We start from the raw sequence: 19,741 nt of genomic DNA, 5'->3' as shown, positions 1-19,741 counted from the left end.
CCCCACCTTCTCCAGGAAGCCTTTTCTAATCCCCCATAATTCTAGTGCCTTTCTTCTGTTGAATATTTCTGATTTATCCTATATATATATGGATATACATCTTGTTTGTACGTAGTTGTTTGCATGTTGTCTCCTCTATTAGACTGTTAGCTCCTTGAGAATGTGGACTGTCTTTTTTTTTGCCTTTCTTTGTATCCCTAGAGCTTAGCATAGTGACTGGCAAATAGTAGGTACTTAATAAAAGTTTATTGACTGGATAACCATTATTATATAATTTCCATTATAGCATATACTTGTCTGTAACCAGATAAACGCATTTCTTGGAGCTACTTTTTTTTGGGGTGGGGGCTTATCATGAAGATTGCTAGTAAATGTGGGAGGCAAGATTTGAATACCTCTCTGCTCTTTGACACTAAATCCAGTACGCTTACCATATACCAGGGTAAAAAGAAAAAAGAAAAGTCCCTTTTCCTATTAGCACATATATTTAGAAGTGATCAAGAAAAAACTTTCATTCCTTTACACTTTCCAACTTTTTTAAAAAAATGCAAAAACCCAGTGGAATTTAATGACTTTTCATGTTTATGTTTGCTTATTGTGATTTAAGAATCAACAGACAGAGCAGTTGTTTCAGTTCTGTTGTCTTCAGCTTCAACTGGTCTTCTCAGTCATCAGAGGCATGCTTTGTTCTTGCCATGTGTGAAAACGTTGATTCACAGCAGGGCTTACACTGCACGAGATCCATCTGAAACAGACAGAGGTGCAGTTTTTGTGAGTTTTGTGTAACAGCTGCTTTATAACAGCTACTGTGGTAAGAGTGAAAAAAATTACAGAAAATCTCAGAAAAATCAGAACCATTTACCTGATTAGCATAGTGACTGGCACATAATAAGCACTTAATAAATGCTTCTTGCCTTGCCTTGATTATAAGTATATTATGATATGAAATTCTTGAATTACTTCCTTCTGAGAATTTCAAAGAAAGGGTTTGTAAACCTTTAAAATATTATCAAAATGGGAGTTACTATGTTGTTATCATTAATTTGTTTGCATGTTCTCAAAATGGAAAACTAGTTTTATGCTTGTTTGGTTAAGTGTGGTCAAAGGCCTAGCATAGGGTTTCTCATATATTATACTCTTAATAAATGCTTCTTGAACAAAGTGAAAAGAGGATACAGGCAGGGGGCAGAGCACCAAAAGCTGGGCATATTTCACTCTTGCAATTTGGATTAACTCAATAATCATCTGGACAGAATCTATAACTTTCTTGGAAATGTAGAGGTTCCTTAACATTCTTAACCTGGGTACAGAGACCTCTATGGAGTCAGTGGAAACATTTCTGCCTGAATTTGGAACTTTTAATATCTTGATAATTGTATTTCCACTGGTTTCCTTTGTGATTCTGTGTATTTAATCTTATGCATTTAAAAACATTATCTAGAGGAGTCTATGGGCTTCACCAGGCTGCCAGAGGAGTTCATGACAAAACAGTGATTAAGAACTCCTGCCTAACCATAGTCTGTGTCTCTGCTTTTTCCCTGGTTGAAGCCAATACCTGTTAGATGACTAATCTTTAAGACTTCAAGGGCCTTTTGAAACTGTCAGTGCCTTATGTAAGCACAAGGTATGTCCTCAGAGAAATAGGTGAACAAAGAAATCTGCTTTTCTTTGGTCTGGAGCTCTGTGTATGATCCTATGCTCCAAAATCTCGAATAAAAGAGGCTATACCTTGGGTTAAATACTAGAGCATCAGGTTAGCAAGGAAGAGTGCAGGTTCAATAACTGAATTCTCTAAACCTGGGGATCAACATGGTGTGAAGGAGAGAGCATTGGATCTGGATGGAGAAGACCTGGATTTGAATCTCATCACTCCAACTGTCTGGGCCTCAGTTTCCTTATCTTTAAAGAGGTTGGATTAAATGCTAGCAAAAGTTGCTATGAACTGCATAACCAGCTGACTCTCGGTGTGTGCGTGTGTGTGTGTGTGTGTGTGTGTGTGTCCTTCCGGCAGCTGTCTCTGCTCAGACCCCCCGGAGCCCCCGCCCCCTTTCCCAGGCTCACTGTGCAGGAGAAGCACCGGGCCTCCAGTTACCAGTGTTCGCCCTCCCACTCTCCCGACTCTGTTGCCCTCTTCCGTGCAAGCCCGCCGAGTCCCGGAGGCAGCTGTCCTGGCAAGCTGGGAGGCGGCCGCGGGTGCCCCAGACTTTAAGACTCTGGCTGAGGCTTCGACCCATCCTTTCGGGCGGGGGAGGTGAGGGTGGAGAGGGTGTGTGTTTGGGGGGGGGGTAGGGAGGGACGGAGAGAGGGGGGTGGGGAGAGAGGAAAGAAAAGGAATATTTGCAGAGCGGCGAAGAAATGAGCAACTTCTTCTGAAGGTTTCATATGACGACTTCAGCGCCCTCCTGGGTTGATTCAGGACTTAGAGAGTCGGCACATATCCTTCTTCTCCCGACTGGCTCTAATCACATCTGGATCCCAAGGGCATTGGTGCGCAGCGGAGCCCCCCGGAGCTCCGCAGCCTCCTGCTACGGGCAAATTCCTTCAGTCCGGGACATTTACCCCGCTTCCTCTGACTTTGTGCCAATCGGCTGATTTGGGTTCATGGAGCTCGGGTTGTGGTTCCTCTTTGGACTTACAGTGACCTCCACCGCAGGTAACTGGACTTAGGGCAGCTTGCTCTCCTTTCCTCCTTCCCTCCCTCCAATGCATACACAGGGACAGCAATCCCCAAACCCCCAATCACCTCGGGTTCATTGCTGGGAATGGGACCTGGCTGCAGCGGGGCTAGGAGAGCGGACCCCTTGTGGAGAACGATTCCTTTTGGTGCCCCAAGCGGCGCCGAAAACGATTTTGTTCGGTTTCAGTGCACTAGGCTAGTGCAACCCTATAGAAAGTTTCCTTTGGGTGGAAAAGGATGATCAAAAGGGAGAGGGGATACATACACAACTGCTTTCCCACCCACTCTGAAGCCGGGAGCCAGACAGCCCCCTGAGATCTCCTGGAGAGAACCCCCCCGTGCGGCCAAACCTGGGAAACTTGGCAAAAAATCTGAGGCCCAGAGGGCAAATTGGCTAGGTTCTGGGAGCTGTCCCTGCGCTGGTCCAGGGTGCTTGACGACTGGGGTGGGCTTTTTCCCTGCCATACAGGTGGGAGCAGAGCACTCCCCGGAGCAGGGGTTGGGGTGAGACCCTTAGGAGGGGAAGAGGCTGCTAGGAGAAGACCATAGGGTAGGAAACCCTAGGGGGATAAGGTGAGGGGCGAGAGAGAAAAGGATTTAGTCTGGGGTGGGTTTTGGGGAGAATGAAGACGGTGGGGGGGGGGAAGAGAGAGAGAGAGAGAGAGAGAGAGAGAGAGAGAGAGAGAGAGAGAGAGAGAGAGAGAGAGAGAGAGAGAGAAATTGGATCCTTACGGGTTATGAGATAGGGTGGAATGCCCGGCCGGCGGACGAAGATTTTTCTGGGAGAGAGCAGGTCGTAAGAGGCATTCCCCTCAGTGGTAGTAAAAGGTTCGTTCTGAGAGCCGCTCTGCAGCTTTCTCTCTGTCCCGCAGGGTTCTTGCGTCCGACAGCGCCTCGCCTGGAGCCAGCGGCAGTTGGAGGGGGCGGGAGCCCTAGGGTTCCCGCAGCCCGGGAGAGCGATGGAGAAGAGAATGAAGCATTGGCGGTCGGGACAATCACAGAGCTGAGCCCGACTGGGGCCGGACAGGACAAGGGCTCAGGCCGGCCCAGGGAGCCCCGGCAGGCATCAGTGGGGGCAGGAGGGAGCCCTGCGCGCAAGAGACAGAAGCGCTGCACTTGCTACACTTACAAGGACAAAGAGTGCGTGTACTATTGTCACCTGGACATCATCTGGATCAATACCCCTGAGTAAGCGAGTTGCCCCTCACAGCTGGAGGGGGCGGGTTTGGAGCTCAAAGTGGGCAACCTTTGAAGGGTTGGGGGCAAAGATTGAGGGCCTAGACTTCAAGTTCCAATATTCATGCCCTTGTGTACTCCTCTCCCAAACCCCCACAAAAAATAGTTTGAAACACAGAAACAAACAACTGCCTGCATCCTTTCCCCTTGCCTGGATCTCACCAGAAGCCCTGCACTCTCTTCTGTATGGGATCTCCTTCCAGGTCCTGAAACACCTATCCTTATAAGGTGTCTGTCTCACCTCAGGTCCCATGTGTTGTGCCCTCCCAACAGTCCTTAGCTGTCTGGCAGGGACAGACTCACTGGGGGCCCAGAAAATACCTCCTTGCTATAGTTGGAAGCTTAGACCCTTCCCCTATTCATTTGGGAGGCCCCTGGCTAACAGAGGAGAAATTCAATCTCCAAGTTTCTGGTCCAGTGGAAGGGTGAGACCTGCCTTCAAGTGAAATGAGACTGAGCAGGAGGGGGTTAGATACCTGATAAGTCCCTCTAAGCCTCTTTTCTGAGAAAGAGGAAGTCCTGAAAGCTATCTCCTGTCCCAGAGGGTAAGTGGTGCCTTCACCACTCTTGACCCTGGGGAAGCTCAAATGGTTTTTGAATTCTTTGAAAGGCAGCCTGCCATCCAGTGCATGGAGCACAATCAGGGCTGGTGGCCTGGAAGCCAGGGAATGAATCTGAGCTAGCCAGCCAGCATTCTGGATCTCTAAGTATGTGTTACACAATCCGGATACAATTCCATTAGAGCATCTGGATTGCCTGATAGCCAGGCTAGCCACCTTTCTTCAAGAATGCTTTTGCTTATATATAATAAGATAATTGATTTTGAGTTTAGAGACCTTAGAAATCATCTACCTCAACTTAATTTTATAGATAAAGAAATTGAGGCCCAGAGAGGTTAAGTGACTTGTCCCAGGTCACACAGGTAGTAAGTAGCAGAGTTTGGATTCAAAACCATGTCCTATGACTGCAAATAGTCCTCATTACACACACCATTTTGTCCTTAAGTCCCAAATAAGTCACCAACAAGGCATTTCCTATATGGTTCATTCATTCAACAATCATCTATTAAGTGCCAGGCACTGCAGATATGAAGACAAAGGTGAGACAATATTTTGTTCTTAAGGACCTTACGCACTATTGGGGAGAAATACCATATACTTAGAAAATAAAATGCAAAATAGATATAATGCAATTTCCAGGGGAAATACCTGGGGAGAGAACAACACCCTATGACCAATATCATACAGAAGTTGGAAGTTGCCAATGGAGAATCTAAGGGTTTGTCTTAGTTTTTCTTTCCTTGATGTTGTAGTGGAAGAAAAACTGTTTTTAGAATCAGAAGTCTTGGCTTTAAGTCACAGCTCTGTGTGATTAGTAAATCTTTTGACTTCTCTGGGTTTTAGAGTCCTCTTCTGTAAAATGAGGAGGTTGGTATCGATTAACTCCAAGATTCTGCAGAGCACTAACATTCTATGACTCTGTTTTTCTCTTCAACACTCATTGCATTTTCCTAGAATTCCCAGTTATTGAAGAATTAGTGGGATTGCCTCCTATATGTCTTTCATGGTTGTAGCATGGGGAGATTCTATGTCTGGGAAAGCCTGTTTATTGTTCTGCAGTTCGTATTTGCTTATTGTTCAGAATATAATATACCAGGCCATGAGCATTATTAATCAGCTCATTTAGTAGATAAGAAAACTAAGCATGAAGATTTGTAGATGGCATAGTCTACCTGTTAATTCCTTAGCTTTGAGCACAATATTTGTACTACACTATCTTGTTATGTGAAAGCTATGGGAAAAGAGGCAGTAATGAGTTCAATGCCTTCACTGCAGCACTGGCTGTTCCCTTAATCAATCTCTCTCTCTCTCTCTCTCTCTCTCTCTCTCTCTCTCTCTCTCAGTGGGAATATCTAGTATTCAAGTCCAACTTTGCAGAAATATGCTTTCCTGAATATATGGGATTTTCCTGAATCTCTTTGGGACCTTTATTTCCCCTGTACAGCTAATTATCTTTGAAATCTCACCTTCTGCAAGAAACCTTTCCCGCTCCCTCTTAATTTAGTGCCTTCCCTCTAAGATTATCTCCAATTTATCCTGTATCTATCTGATTTTTACATAGTTGTTTGCACATCATCCATATATAGTTGTTTGCAATCATCTCTTCCATTAGATTATAAGCTTCTTGAAGGCAAAGCAAGGATTGTTTCTTTGTAAGCCCAATATATAGCACAGTGCCTGGCACATAATAGGAATTTAATAAATGCTTGCTATTGACTTGACTTAATGATACTACTACTACTACTACTACTACTACTACTACTACTACTATGGCAAAATGACAGAATGATTAGAGGGCTAGATTTGGAATCAGAAAGACTTGAGTTCAAGTCTTGTCCATGATACATTTGAGTTGTGTGACCATGAATAAGCTATGTGACCAAGCAACTCATGCAATTGAGTTTATAGACAAATTGCTGATCTGTGTCAGTGGAATTCTGTACCTAGGATTCCCTATGTGATGAAATCACAGGTCTAGAACACTAGACCCACCAAACACCCCCAATGCTCTCACTGTGATGTGAAGGTGATGCTCTTGAGTCTTTGTTAGTGGAGCATCAAGTTCTTACAAGTTCTGTCTAATGGGGGAGACTATTGCAAATATATATATATATATATATATATATATTATACATACATACATATATATAATATGGATGATGTAATAATAATAGCTCACATTTATATGTTGTTGTTTTTTTTTTCAGTCGTTTCAGCCATGTCTGGCTCTTCATGACCCTATTTGGGGTTTTCTTGGTAAAGATACTGGAGTGCTTTGCCATTTCCTTTTCCACCTCATTTTGCAGATGAACTTCAAACTGGGCTAAGTGACTTGCCCAGGGTCACATAGTTAGTAAGTGTCTGAGGTCAGATTTGAACTCAGGAAGATGAGTCATTCTGACTTCAGGCCCACTACTCTATCCATGTACTACCTAGCTGCTGCATTTGTATAGTGCTTTACAATTTACAAAAGGCTTTCTTTGTGAGGCAGAAAGTGCAATATTTTTATACCCTTTCTTCCTGGGCTTCTATGACACTACTTTCTCTTGGTTCTCCTCCTTTTTCTTAGCCTCCTTTGCTGAGTTTTCATTTATCCTCTGCCTTCTTAGCATGAGTGTTCCACAGGGCTCTGGCTTCTACTGTCTTGTCTTTCCTCTCTGTAAATACAAGTTCCCATGAGTTCAAGTGTCATTTTCTGCAGATGACTCCTAAATCTAAGCTAGCCTGCAAATCTCTCTCAAACTCTAGTCATGCATCATAGAATACTGGCTCAGTAACTCCATCGAGTCACCCAGTTTAACAACCTCAGAACATCAGTCTTCCTTACTACCTATATTCAGTAAGTTGTTAAGTCTGGTCAATTCTTCTTCCATTATATTTCTTGCATATATCCCTTCTGTCTCCAATCGAATAGCTACTATCCTAGCTGAGGCCCCTATCACCTTTTGTCTATATTACTGAAGTACCTTCTTAAATGGTTTCCCTACTTCTAGTCTCTTTTTTCTTCCTCTAATCTATCCTCTATTTAGCTGCCAAAATTATCTTTCTAGGCACATGTCTGACTATCATCACCCTTACTCAAAAAACCTCAGTAGCTTCCCATTTCCAATAGAATAAGATGCATCCTCCCAAGTGTGATATCTAAAGGCCTCCAGAATTTGGCTTCCATCTCCCTTTATATCCGTTTTTATATTATTCCCATTCATGGATTCTACTTTCTAGCCAAATGCACCTAGGATACATCTCTTCTCTTCTCTACCAGACTTACTAGGCAGACCTTACTACACCAGAGACTTCTGGGAATTTCCCCTTTGACTGTATGTATGCCAGACTTCTTCCACTGTGTCCCGGAATCCTCTTTATCCTGGAATCCCAGTCAGCACTGGAATTCACATTTTGGAAAGTACCCTCTGGCTCTGTGGCGTCTCCTGCTGATTGAATGGCTCCTCCCAGAGCCCCTATTTAAGGAGGGCTCCCGGGCCAGCCAGGTTTTGTTTCTCTCTAGGTACCCTCCAGACTTTCCACCACCCTCCAGCTTATCAGCTTACTTTTATATGTTGTCTTCCTCTATTAGAACTTAAACTCCTTGAGGGCAAGGACTGTCTTTCTTTCTACTTGTACTTTTATTCCCAGTACAATGCCTGGCACATAGTGAGCACTTAACAAATACTGATTGATTATTGGTCACTCTAAATTTTCAAGGCTCAGCTCAGGTGCCACCTCCTTCATGAAGCCTTCTCTTATACCCCTGAATTACGAGTGCTCTTTCCCAGTGGTTTGGGGGTCAGTAAGCTGAACATAAAGAGGTCCATGGACTACAGATTGACTTAGAAAGCCACATATTAGCATCATCTATGTTTTATTATATTTTTATTTATTTTGTTAGATATCTCCCAATTACATTTTAACTTAGATCTGGCCTCAGAAATGAACTTGACACCTCTGCTCTTTCATGCCTTAATTTACCTTCATTTTACTTATATGAGTACATATTTTATCCTCCTGGTAGAATATTAGCCCTTGAGGATGGGGACGGGTTCTTGCCCTCAATGCCTACCTCAGTGCCTAACAGATAGCAGGTATTTCATTTGTGTTTGTTGTATTGAGCAACTGAATTGTTCCTTTTTGAGATAAGGAAACTGAGTCTCAGAGAGGTGAACACACAACCAATCCTTTGCCCACTATGTCACCTTACCTTTCCATGAGTCTCAACCAGGATCTTCTCACTTAGCATGTCAATTTAAACTTTAGTGATTAAGTAATGAACTTGTATCTGATAGTATGAGAAATAATCTTAAAGGGAGGGAAAGGTCTAGTATTTCAGTCCAGCTTGAAGCCCACCTTTTTTTTTCTGAGTGAAGGAAGTCTCTTGTATCACCCAACCCATATACATTATTTTGGTTTCATCTGTGAAGCCTTCTCTGATAACCTAAGCAAAGAGTGATCCTGCTCCCTCCTTCCCCCGTTCAACTCTCAAAGCCCTTTTACCTACCTTTCCTCTGTGTTTGCACTCTATGTTGTATCAAGTATTTGTGAAAAAGGCATATGGACAGAATAGCTCTTAGTTCTAGGTCTGGAAAGAGAAGCTTATCTATTTTTTTCAAGTACTGGGCAATAAAATCATTGGCAGTGATATCCAGTTTGATTATCAGGAAATTATGCATCTCCAGCCCCTCCTAGCACAGGGACAGTCTGTTCACCCACTGGGAATATTTCTGTTGCCCTTTGGGTCACCTGAAATCCTGGTTCCTAGGAGCTCCTGATGTTCTAATGGTTTGCAGCACTATAGCTTTACAGAGTGCAATAAAATATTCCTATAGACAAAATAGCTAGAAGGGCTAATATTATATTTCAGCTCTGACACACGTTTATTAAGTGCCTATCATGTGCTAGGTGCTGTTAGAGATTCTTGTTGTTCAGTTTTGTCCCATTCTTTGTAACCCCCTAATCATGCCAGTACTGTCCATGGTGCTTCCTTGGAGTGGTTTGCCATTTCCTTCTCCAGTGGATTAAGGCAAACAGAGGTTAAATGATTTGCCCAGGGTCATGTAGCTAGTAAGTGCCTGAGGATGGATTTGAATTCAGGTCTTCCTGACTCCAGGTCCAGCACTCTATCCGTTGGGCCACCTACTTGCCCGCTGGGAAAAACACAAAATTTAAATAAGACATAGTCCCTGCCTTCATGGGGCTTATGATCCAGGATGGAAGTTGACATACATGAACTGCTATATTGACCCAACTATAATGACACGAGTTGAGGGGAAAGGTTGTTATTGGCTTGGGCAGAGGCAGGCCCATGCATGGGTCGGGAAGGCTTCTTGAATGAGTTGGGATTTGGCCTTTAAGGTATGTATTCATTTGTATAATATTTGCATATGCAGTTATAAGGATTTGGTGAGCTTTATTACTCATAACTTAGGGACCAAGAAAGTGCCTTGACCTACTGGGAGGTGGGGGAAGACAAGGAGGTTCTCTCTCCCCACCTTCTACCCCCTTAAAATGGCCCAAGGCCGCTATGTTTATAATTCTTTTTTTCAAACCTGGACTAAATCTCCCTCCTGGCTCTTTTTTCCTTCAAGGTGTCCTTTGATTTTCATTTTGATCTGATTTTACAAGGATTGATAATTTCATGTAGGTGGATAGTGGACAGAGCATTGGGCCTGGCCTCAGGAAGACCTGAGTTCAAATCCAGACTTGGACACTTACTAGCTATGTGATCCCGGGCAAGTCACTTAACCCTCAGTTTCCTTATCTGTAAAATGAGCTGGAGAAGGAAATGGTAAACCACTCCAATATCTTTGCCAAGAAAACCCCAAATGGGGTCATAAAGAGTTGGATGTGTCAGAAAAATGATTAAAGAACCACAATAACGACAAAATTTCCTCTACAGGTTTGGTGACAGTCTCATGACCACTGTCAAACCACCTTAGCTTATACGTAAAATAGGGTTGGCGATATTTATCTCATAGTGTGTATGTGAGGTTTAAAGGAGATAATGCATACATAGCAAGCTGGTACACATCGGTTTCTTGTGCTACTACAAGAAGTGCCGCCTATTTCTCATAGGCTGTTGCTATAGCTGCCCTTTTTTGCCCAATTTGCTAAGCCTCTGGTATTGAGCCTCTCCTCCCCAAGCTAGACAGGTTCTCAGATGTGTACTCACTTGGTAGGTCCTGTCAGAATTTTTATTAATGAATATAGTCTTCAAGAGCCCTGGATCACACCTAATCCACACCTGGAGAATAATTTTAGTGGAGGAATCTGATTACCAGCATAAAAAGTTGGGGCGTGGGTGGGGTTATCCTAGACTGTCCTGTCCTTCCTTAAGGGACGCAGACAATCAATCTAACATCAGTCGATACTTGTCACTGAGCACTTCTGTATACAGGCAGAGTTAAGAGCTAGGTATTTGAAAGAGGAATCCTAAGGATAGGAGAAGGGGTAAGGAATTAAAGTAATCTATATTCATTTGAATTCTTTTCTGGTCTTTATGTCCCCTGGTTTTCTAGAACTCAACCACAGAGGAATCAATCATTTTCATAATGTCAAAGAAAGTAAACGAATGTCCAGTGGTGTATTTGAAATCTTGTTTTATCATTTCAAGGCATCTTCTTTGCCTGATATAACATCACCAGTCAATCAATAATTAACAAACATTTATTAAACATCTGCTCTGTGCCTACTATGATAGCACTGGGGAGTTGGTTCATAAGTGAAAACTCAATAGCTTTTTTTAAAAGTTGATTTGCCTCTGCCCCTCTCTCTCCTTCCTTTTTAAATATTGGGGAACAGGAACAATAATAACAGACATCATTTATATAGAGTTTTAAGGTTTACAAAGTGCTTGGCATATTATCTTATTTGATTTTCACAATACTCCTGTGAGGTGGGTACTGCAGATATTATTATCCCCATTTTACAGAGGAGGAGACTGAGACCAAGAGTCTAAGTGACTTGCCCAGTGTTACATAGCTAGTAAGCATTTGAGGCAGTATTTGAACTGAGCTCTCTCTACTATGCCACCTAGAAAATGACCACAAAATCACCATTAGCAAATGAGCTTCTTGGGCAATAGAACCATAGTAGTTTGAACTCAGTTTTTTGAAATGAGATAAAGTCACTTCCATCAAAAGCCCTCGTTCTCAATAGTTAGTTCTCCGTTTAACACCGTGATTCATGAAGTAGGTAAGGAGCTAGCCCTATCCTTAACATCAGTTATAAGAGAAGTTACTGATCTCAATAGGACTCAGAGATACATAAAGGGATAGATGGAAGACCTGGAGTGTCATTAAAAGATTGTTGAATTGATTAGGGAGCCATTTTCTTCCCTTCCCCAACAGCCCCTCACCCCTTGTCAGATATTCATTCATTCCCAGTCATTGCTTTGGTAGTGTGTTAACTTTTGGACAGGATGTTTACCAATCTATCAACTGGGGTGCATTGTTTTACACAGGGTTTATTAACCTAGGGTCTATAAACTTCTTAAAAATTTTTTGATAACTTTCAATACAATTAGTTTCCTTTTTAAACTTATGTACAGTTATCCCTTCCACATCAAGGGGGTTAGAGGCACAGTGCCCCCACAATCTGGAAAATCCATGTAAAATTTTTTGGCCATCCTTTCATACCAGAGAAGAAGTGTAAATTTTTTCTTTTTCTTTTATGGGATGTTTACAGTACCTTATTGTAAAGTTTGGGTTAAGTATTTGGTCATAGGCTATATGTAGGTCAATATTAAGTAAAAATACTATACATATATTTTATGCATTTCTGAGTTTTTAAACTTTTTCTGTGTCACATGCTGGCCTTCACGTGGCTTCTGCAAAACTTTCCAAAAATTTCCATTTAATTTCTTTTGCTGACCTGTGATATATTGGAACTATGATGGGGAAAGTCATGATGTAGAAGGGATATAACTTTATTTTGTTTTATGAATTTATTCTGAGAAGGGGTTCATAGGCTTTACCAGTCTTCCAAAGGGCTTCAGAATACACACAAAAGATTAAGATCTCTTGTCTTATGAGATCTTTTCTCATAAGATTATTTCCTCCCCTCCTTTTCACAGTCTCCTTCTCGTACCCCCTCTCTCCCTCTCTATACCCTGTATCCCCTTCTGCTTTTCTGTCCACTTCCTTTTCTTTTACTTTGGCATATTTCTCTTTTATCAATTAACTTAGATCATGGCTCAGTCAGAAACTTGCTCCACTTCCAGTCTATAAGATGAGAGGGTTGGTCTAGCTCTGTCAGTCAGTGATCTAGTGAATGAGGAGGAGAGCAGGTTTACAATGCTCTGTGTTTAACGTATCCAGCAGGAAAGACATTTTGTCTTTTCCAATAGAAAAAGAAGAAAAGAAACTACTCAATAAAATGTGTTTGGTTCTTATTTTAAAATATTCTCCCACAAAATAGCTTTCTGCCTCGCTATCTTTTCCATGTTGTGCTGTCCTACCCTGATCTGAAGGCAGTGATGAGGAGTAAGAAAGTGAAGGAATCCCTTCTGACAGTGTGTTAGATGCTGGGCTGATTTCTAGTTTAAGTGGCGAGGGTGGCAGAGCCCCAGAAAGGCCCTTCTCAAACTGTTTTCCTAGCTAATTAGCTTAGCTCTGAAATTTCACTCTTAAATCCATTCCTTTGGGAATAAAGACCAGAATCCCCTGCTAATTAATTACCTCATTAGTTAAACAGACTGACTCAGGTGCTACTGGGATTAGAGCATAGCTGCTGGGGGAGGCAGATTCAACCCTACTGACCATATTCTACTATCTCTCTCTCTCTCTCTCTCTCTCTCCATTAAAATATATATATATATAACATATACATGTATATATTTATATGTATATTTACAATATTTTGGATACCCTTACACATATTTCTCCTGATAGAATGTAAGCTCCTTGAAGGCAGGACTGTTTCATATTTGTCTTTGTATCCTCATGCTTAGCACGATGCCTGAAGCTTTATAAATGCTTGTTGATTGATACAAAATGTATCAATCAATGATACGAAGTGAGCTCCATAAGGACATGGACCTCACAGTCTGGTGAGGGGTAAGACGCAAACACAATTATAATACATAACACTGTATGATAAAATTACCCTAAAAAGAAATAACACTTGAAACTACTAAGAGGCTGGCAGAGAAGAGAAGGGATAAGAACTTAGAGAAATATAGTCTGCTGGAAAATTAAGAAGTGGGATGTCATATACCAGACAAATTTCACTGACTTCAAAGTATTATTTCAGGCCAACTTTGTTTCTAAGCATCGTGTGGTAATGAAAATATACTTTCTGCTTTCTGGCTCTGGTAATTATAACTATGTGGTCATAGACAAATCATTTAGCCACCCTGACTTCCCCTTTCCTCAGCTGTAATGTAGGCCCCAACAGAGTTTTAACTACCTATTTTGGTGTCTTTAATAACAAAAGCATCTTGTTGAATTTACAAAATGCTACAGAAATGAGTTAGCATTGTAGGTTGCTAGGAAACGTACGGGGTACCTTGCAGATAGCATATACATAATATTTGCAGAAGATATGAAGTTGAAAGTTATATATCTCAAAATAGTTCTCAAAGATGTCTCAGCAGGCTGAAGCAACGAGTTGAATATAATAGATGAAATTTAATGGGCATAAATGTAAAGTCCTGCCCTTGAGTTCAAAAAATCATTTGCAACAGTTGATATGAAAAAGATCTGGGGGGTTAGTGGTCTGTAGCCCCATATGAATCAGCTGTATAGTGTGACATCCCCCTGAAAGCTAATGAGATCAAAGGCTGCAGTTAATGGTGCCTGCATAGTGTCTAGAAAAAAAAGATGGCAATAATCCTACTGTACTCTGCCCTGATAAGGCTGTACCTGGAGTATTATAATTGGTTCTGGCACCACGATTTCAGGAAGTACATTGATTAACTAGGATAAGTCTAGAGGAAGGCCATAGGACAGTAAAGGAACTGGAGTACATGGAATGTAAACATTAATTGAAGGAGTGAGGGGATGTTTAGTCTATAGAGTAGAAGATTCAAGGGAGAAATAGCTATCTTTAAAGTCCAGGATCATAGTTCTGAATCTCTGAGATTGTCTCATCCAACTCCATCATTTTGCAAATGAGGGAACCGAATCCTGAGGTGGTTAAATGGTTCGCCTGATGTTCCACAGGAAATCAGCATCAGAGGCAGAATTTGAACCCAAGGGCTCTGACTTCAGAGCCAATGCTCTTTTCACTGTACCATGCTATTTAGAGAGCTGTCTCATAGAAGAGGGATTATAGTCCATTGTTCCATTGGGCAGAACTAGAAACAAAGGCAGAATGTTGCAGGGGGCAGATTCTGCTTGATGTAAGAAAAACAGCTTCCCAACAATAGCAGCTGTTCAGAAGAGGAATGGACTGCCTCAGGAGGTAGAGCTGTCCCCACCACTAGATGATTTCACAGAGTGGATGCTGGATGACCTTTAGTCAGGAAAATTATCAAGGCCATTCCTGCCTAGGAATGCCTAAGTCTTGGACCTTATTTCTTCTGAGGATCCTTCCAGTTCTAAGATCCTGGAATTTACTGAAATCTTGGCAGGTACTTGATAGATACTTGATATTTAATTGATTTTTTACATGAAAAGGATCATCAATTTTGTACTGTGATTATATAAAACTTTGTGTGCATTCACATAGAATTAGTCCCATAGGGAAAAACCCTGCAATAAAACCCTAGCATGGCACCTGCCCACAAAATGTATATTGTACAGGACTAGATATGACTAATGTTCATGGTGCTATTCCTTGGACTGCTATTAATAACAACAGTGATATCTAACATTTATAGCACATTAAGATTTGCAAAGTGTTTTACATACATTATCTCATTTGAGCCTCACAACAACCTTAGGAGGTATTTTGATTTCTTAGGGCAGAGGGCCAAAGAGGACTGGGAGAAAGATTATAGTCCCCATCATTCTTGTAAATCCAAGTTTTTGCTCTCAAGGGCTTCTAGGCAGGAGACTGCAGGTGGATAATTCAAAATCTATATCTACTTCTAGCAAATTAAAAAAAAACAACAAAAATACCCTGCTAGTGGTAGACTGATGTGTCATCTTTGTCCTCACAATCACAAAATGTCTTTGTGGTAAGGGAATTTAGAAGTCTAGTCTGGATTCTCACCCTGTGTAGGAACCCTCTCTATAGCACCCTTGCCAGGTCTTCTGACCCCTGCTTGAATATTTTCAGAGAGAGGAAGCTCACTATCTAATAAGACACCGGATTTATAATGGTTAGAAAGCTAGACTTAGAATCAGAGAGATTGGGTTTAAATTCTTCCTCAAAGACACCTACTAGCTGTGAGACAGGCAAGTCCCTCTTGGAGGACTTATTCCATTGTTGGACAGTTCTTGTGGGTAAGCAACCAGAGGAAGGCAACCAAGATTGAGGAGACCATGAAGCTCATGACAGATGAGGATCATTTAAAGGGAACAGGGATGATTAACCTGGAGAAGAGATAGATCAATGAGGACCTGAGAACAGTTTCAAGTATTTGAAGATTTGCTACATAGAAGAGGGATTAGACTTTTTTGATTTGGTCGCAGATGTTGGAAAGGGACAGATTTAGGCTTGACAAACAACGGCAACATCAACAACATCAAAACTTCTTAACAATTAGGGCAGCTCCAAAGTTCGATGGGATGCCTGGAGAACCTCACAGGAGGTCTTCAAGCAAAGGATTAACTGGCACACTGTAGAGAAAAGTCTCTTTTCAGGTATGAATTAGACTCATGAGTTGGACTTTGAAGGTTCCTTCTAACTCTGAAATTGTAGGATCATAGGTTCATAGATTTAGAGCTGAAAGGGACCTTAGAGGCCATCAAGTTGAACCCCTTAATTTTATAGATAAGGAAGCTGAGGCCAAGAGGTACTTGCTTGTCTCATAGCTAGTAGGTATATTTGAGGAAGGATTTGAACCCAGATCTCTTTGATTCCACGTCTAGCGTTCTAACAATTCTAAATCCCGTGTTTTCCCATTAGCTACAACATACTGTCCCTCACTTTTGCTAACCTCTTTCTTTTCCAAATGCACTAAGATAAAGATAGTTATGACCCAAGTTGTTCACATATGGTGGCTATTAGTAACCTATAATGTACAAGACTTGTTTGCTACTTACCCATTCTTCATATTCTATCTGCTCCTATTCCTTCACTCTTATCACAGTAGAAGCTAGACTTAAGCAGAACAGTTGGGGAATGGTATGTTGTAGGTAATTTTGTCTGGCTAGCTAGAAAGCCTTGTGATATCTTCTTTTGTTTTTGCAACTTATTCTACAATGTATGATTTCAATTTTTCACTTAGAAAATATAATAGAGTGGTTATAATAAAATCTTAAGACATAAGGAAATGAGGGCAGCTATCCTTCATTGGAAAGAATACTAGACCTAGAATAAAGAGACCTGGATTTGAACTATAGCTCTACAATTTACTAACTAGATAACTAACTACCAAGATCTTGGACAAATCACCTAGCTTCCCTGGGCCTCTGTTTCTTCACCTGAAAAATAAAATAACAAATTACTCCCCTCTTAGGATTGTTGTAAGGAAACAAGAGTAAGACAACAAATTATGAAAAATTCTTTATTTCTTTTGTGATTGAGTATCTGGAAAGATCCCAGGCTAAGAATTCTGAATATTAGGGAGCAAAGGAATGTAGATTGTACCTTATTAAAGGGATGTATTGTGAGAATGTAGAAACAGAAGTGGTCATCACTAAAAGTCAGTATGTTTTCACCAGGAATAGGTCATATCGACTTAATTTCCTTTTTTTTTGGTGAGGACAGGTAAACTTAAGAAAACAGGAGAAGGCCTTAAACAGAATATTTGGATTTTATGAAAAGATTTAAAAGTCTCTCATAATATCCCTTTAGACAAGATTGAAAGATCTGGGCTAGAGGACAATACAGATAGATGGATTTGGCATTGATTGAATAGCCAGATGCAAAGAACAATAGCTATTGGATTGAGTGGAGTAGTCCAGGAATTTGGTTTGACCTCATGCTGTTCAACATTTTAATTAATGTTTTAGATGAAGGCATGCTTATCAAATTTGAAGGTGATATGTATATAGAAGGTATAGCTTTCATTTAGATAACAACCCGACTCTAAAAATCTTTACAGATGGGGATTATTGCTTGGCTGTATCTATAGATACATTGTACATAGTAAGCGCTTAATTCATACTTTTCATCATTCATCTATTAAGATAGCTTCTAATGGGGACAGATGGAAATGTAAAATCCTACATGGGTTCAAAAATCAATTATACAAGTACGGAATGGGAAAATGTGACATTAGAAACAGCAGTCTGTGTGAAAATTTTCTGGGAATTTTGGTGAACTACAAACTCAATATGAGTCAACAGTGTAACATGGTGGGCAAAAGGATAATTGTTTTGACATTGGCAAATTAGAGGGAGCCCATGGAAAGGTGTTTAAGATAGCAAGAAGACTAGAAACCATGCCATACAAGAACTATTAGAAGAGAATGGGATTTTTTCTAGCCTAGAGGAGAGAAAACTTGGGATGGAGGGTATGATAACTTTCTTCAAGTATTCAAATTTCTGTTATGGAGAACAGTTATTTGATTTATATGTGGTTCCAGAGTGCAAAAATAAGTACAAATAGGAAGAAATTACAGAGGCTGGTTTGGGATATTGTACGAGTTATATTGAAGGATATTATATTATTTTTTATTTAGCTACGGTTTGGACCAGATGACCTCTGAGGTCCCTTCAGACTCAGAGCTTCTGTGATTCCTTGATAGATGTAGATACAGGAAATTGGACTGAATATATGTTGACCTCAAGATGCTCTGTAAGACAAATTCCTGATATGAACCTTGAATAGATCCTGGATAATTGCAGGCTTTGCTTAATTGGAGTTTCGTTATAAATCATAGTGAGTCTTACTCCTGTACCCTACGCAACTCCCCTTTCTTGCTTAAGAATATGGAATTTAGTCTGTGGTTTGGAATTCAAGGCACCATGGTACAAAGAGAAAAAGAAATTAGTAGGCTTACATCCTGGTTCTAACATTTATTTAGAATTGCTTGCCGTGTGACCTTGGAAAAGTCTCTGAAGGCTCCAAATGCCTCACTTCCCTTGTCTACATAATGGGGATATTAAAAGTGCTATAGAAATATGGGTTTTAGTTAATATTACTTATGACCAATCATGAAGTGCTATTTCCTGAAATGATAGGTGTTGTTGGTGGCCATAATTGCAACTTAGGGGTGACTAGACTTCAGAGTTCGTGGGAAGGCTTCCTAATGAGGCTATACATTTCTGTTTTGGATCACACAGACTTAAGACCTTGTTCTTTTCTTTACTCTCAGTTCACCATAATTAGATCTGGAAATGCTCAGGAGAAAATATGAAGCTTGGCTCCAATACAACAAATTCAACATTGCATAATAGTAACTGTCATTTATATAACACATTGTGGCTTACAAAGAGCTTTACTTACTTAAGTTATTATTTTGTTTGATCCTCAAAACAAACACAGAGGAGGCAACGGATGCTCAGATAAGTGAAGGGACTTGCTCGTGGTCACACAAGTGGGTTGTAGACCCACTCAAACCGAGGCCTGATTTTAGATAATCTTTCAAAATTAGGCAGTGAAGCAGTTTCATGAACTTAAGGAAAACCTGGTCACAGAGGTTAGAACTGATCACGACCTCCAAAAGAGACTTTGGCTGTCTCTCAGCATGAAAAGAAAATTGGCAGGAAGTTAACTTGGCCTTAGATCTGAGGTCAAATAGAAGATTCTGATAGCTCTTGTGTGTTTTGTTCTAGCCATCAAAATTTTAAGACAAGGGAAACAAAGCCTCCTATTAAATTGCCTTATAGTTCTTGCTGGTACTAGACAACAGCTTTCCTTTATGTTGTTTTACATCCTGCCATGTGATGGACTCAGTTGTGGAACCAAGCAAGCTGATTTAACACTAGAGCTCAGCTTTCTAAGCCATAATTGGTTAATTGGCTTAATTTAATTCAAATGAGGGAGCTACATTGATTGTCTGCCAGTATTTTTCTTTTCTTTTCCTTCTCTCTTTCCTAGGTTTGAATCTGAGCTCTGGAACATATGAGTTATGTGACTTTGGGCAGATTACTCAGCTTAATTGACTTCTTTATGTGTGCCATGAGGGGGGTTGGACCAGGTGCTCTTTAGACTCTCTTACAACTTCCAAATCCTCTAATCCTTCTTGTTTGCCACTGTTCTGATACAGTTTGAACCTCAC

At 40.9% G+C, this 19,741-nt stretch overlaps 1 protein-coding gene across 1 annotated transcript in view; it reads left to right on the top strand.

Moving 5' to 3' along the window:
- The first annotated feature begins 2,601 nt into the window (after positions 1 to 2,601).
- The window catches only part of EDN3 (endothelin 3), a 30,983-nt gene continuing 13,843 nt past the window's right edge, over positions 2,602 to 19,741 (top strand). Inside the window, exons 1-2 of the mRNA XM_036753125.1 lie at positions 2,602 to 2,653; positions 3,550 to 3,865. Coding sequence (XP_036609020.1) covers positions 2,602 to 2,653; positions 3,550 to 3,865 — 368 coding nt within the window. The remainder of the gene's footprint in view (positions 2,654 to 3,549; positions 3,866 to 19,741) is intronic.

Source organism: Trichosurus vulpecula, chromosome 3 (genome assembly GCF_011100635.1).
Source record: "Trichosurus vulpecula isolate mTriVul1 chromosome 3, mTriVul1.pri, whole genome shotgun sequence".
Lineage (NCBI taxonomy): Eukaryota > Metazoa > Chordata > Mammalia > Diprotodontia > Phalangeridae > Trichosurus > Trichosurus vulpecula.
The sequence above is the reverse complement of the archived record's forward strand: the minus strand, read 5'-3'. Positions and strand labels throughout refer to the sequence as shown.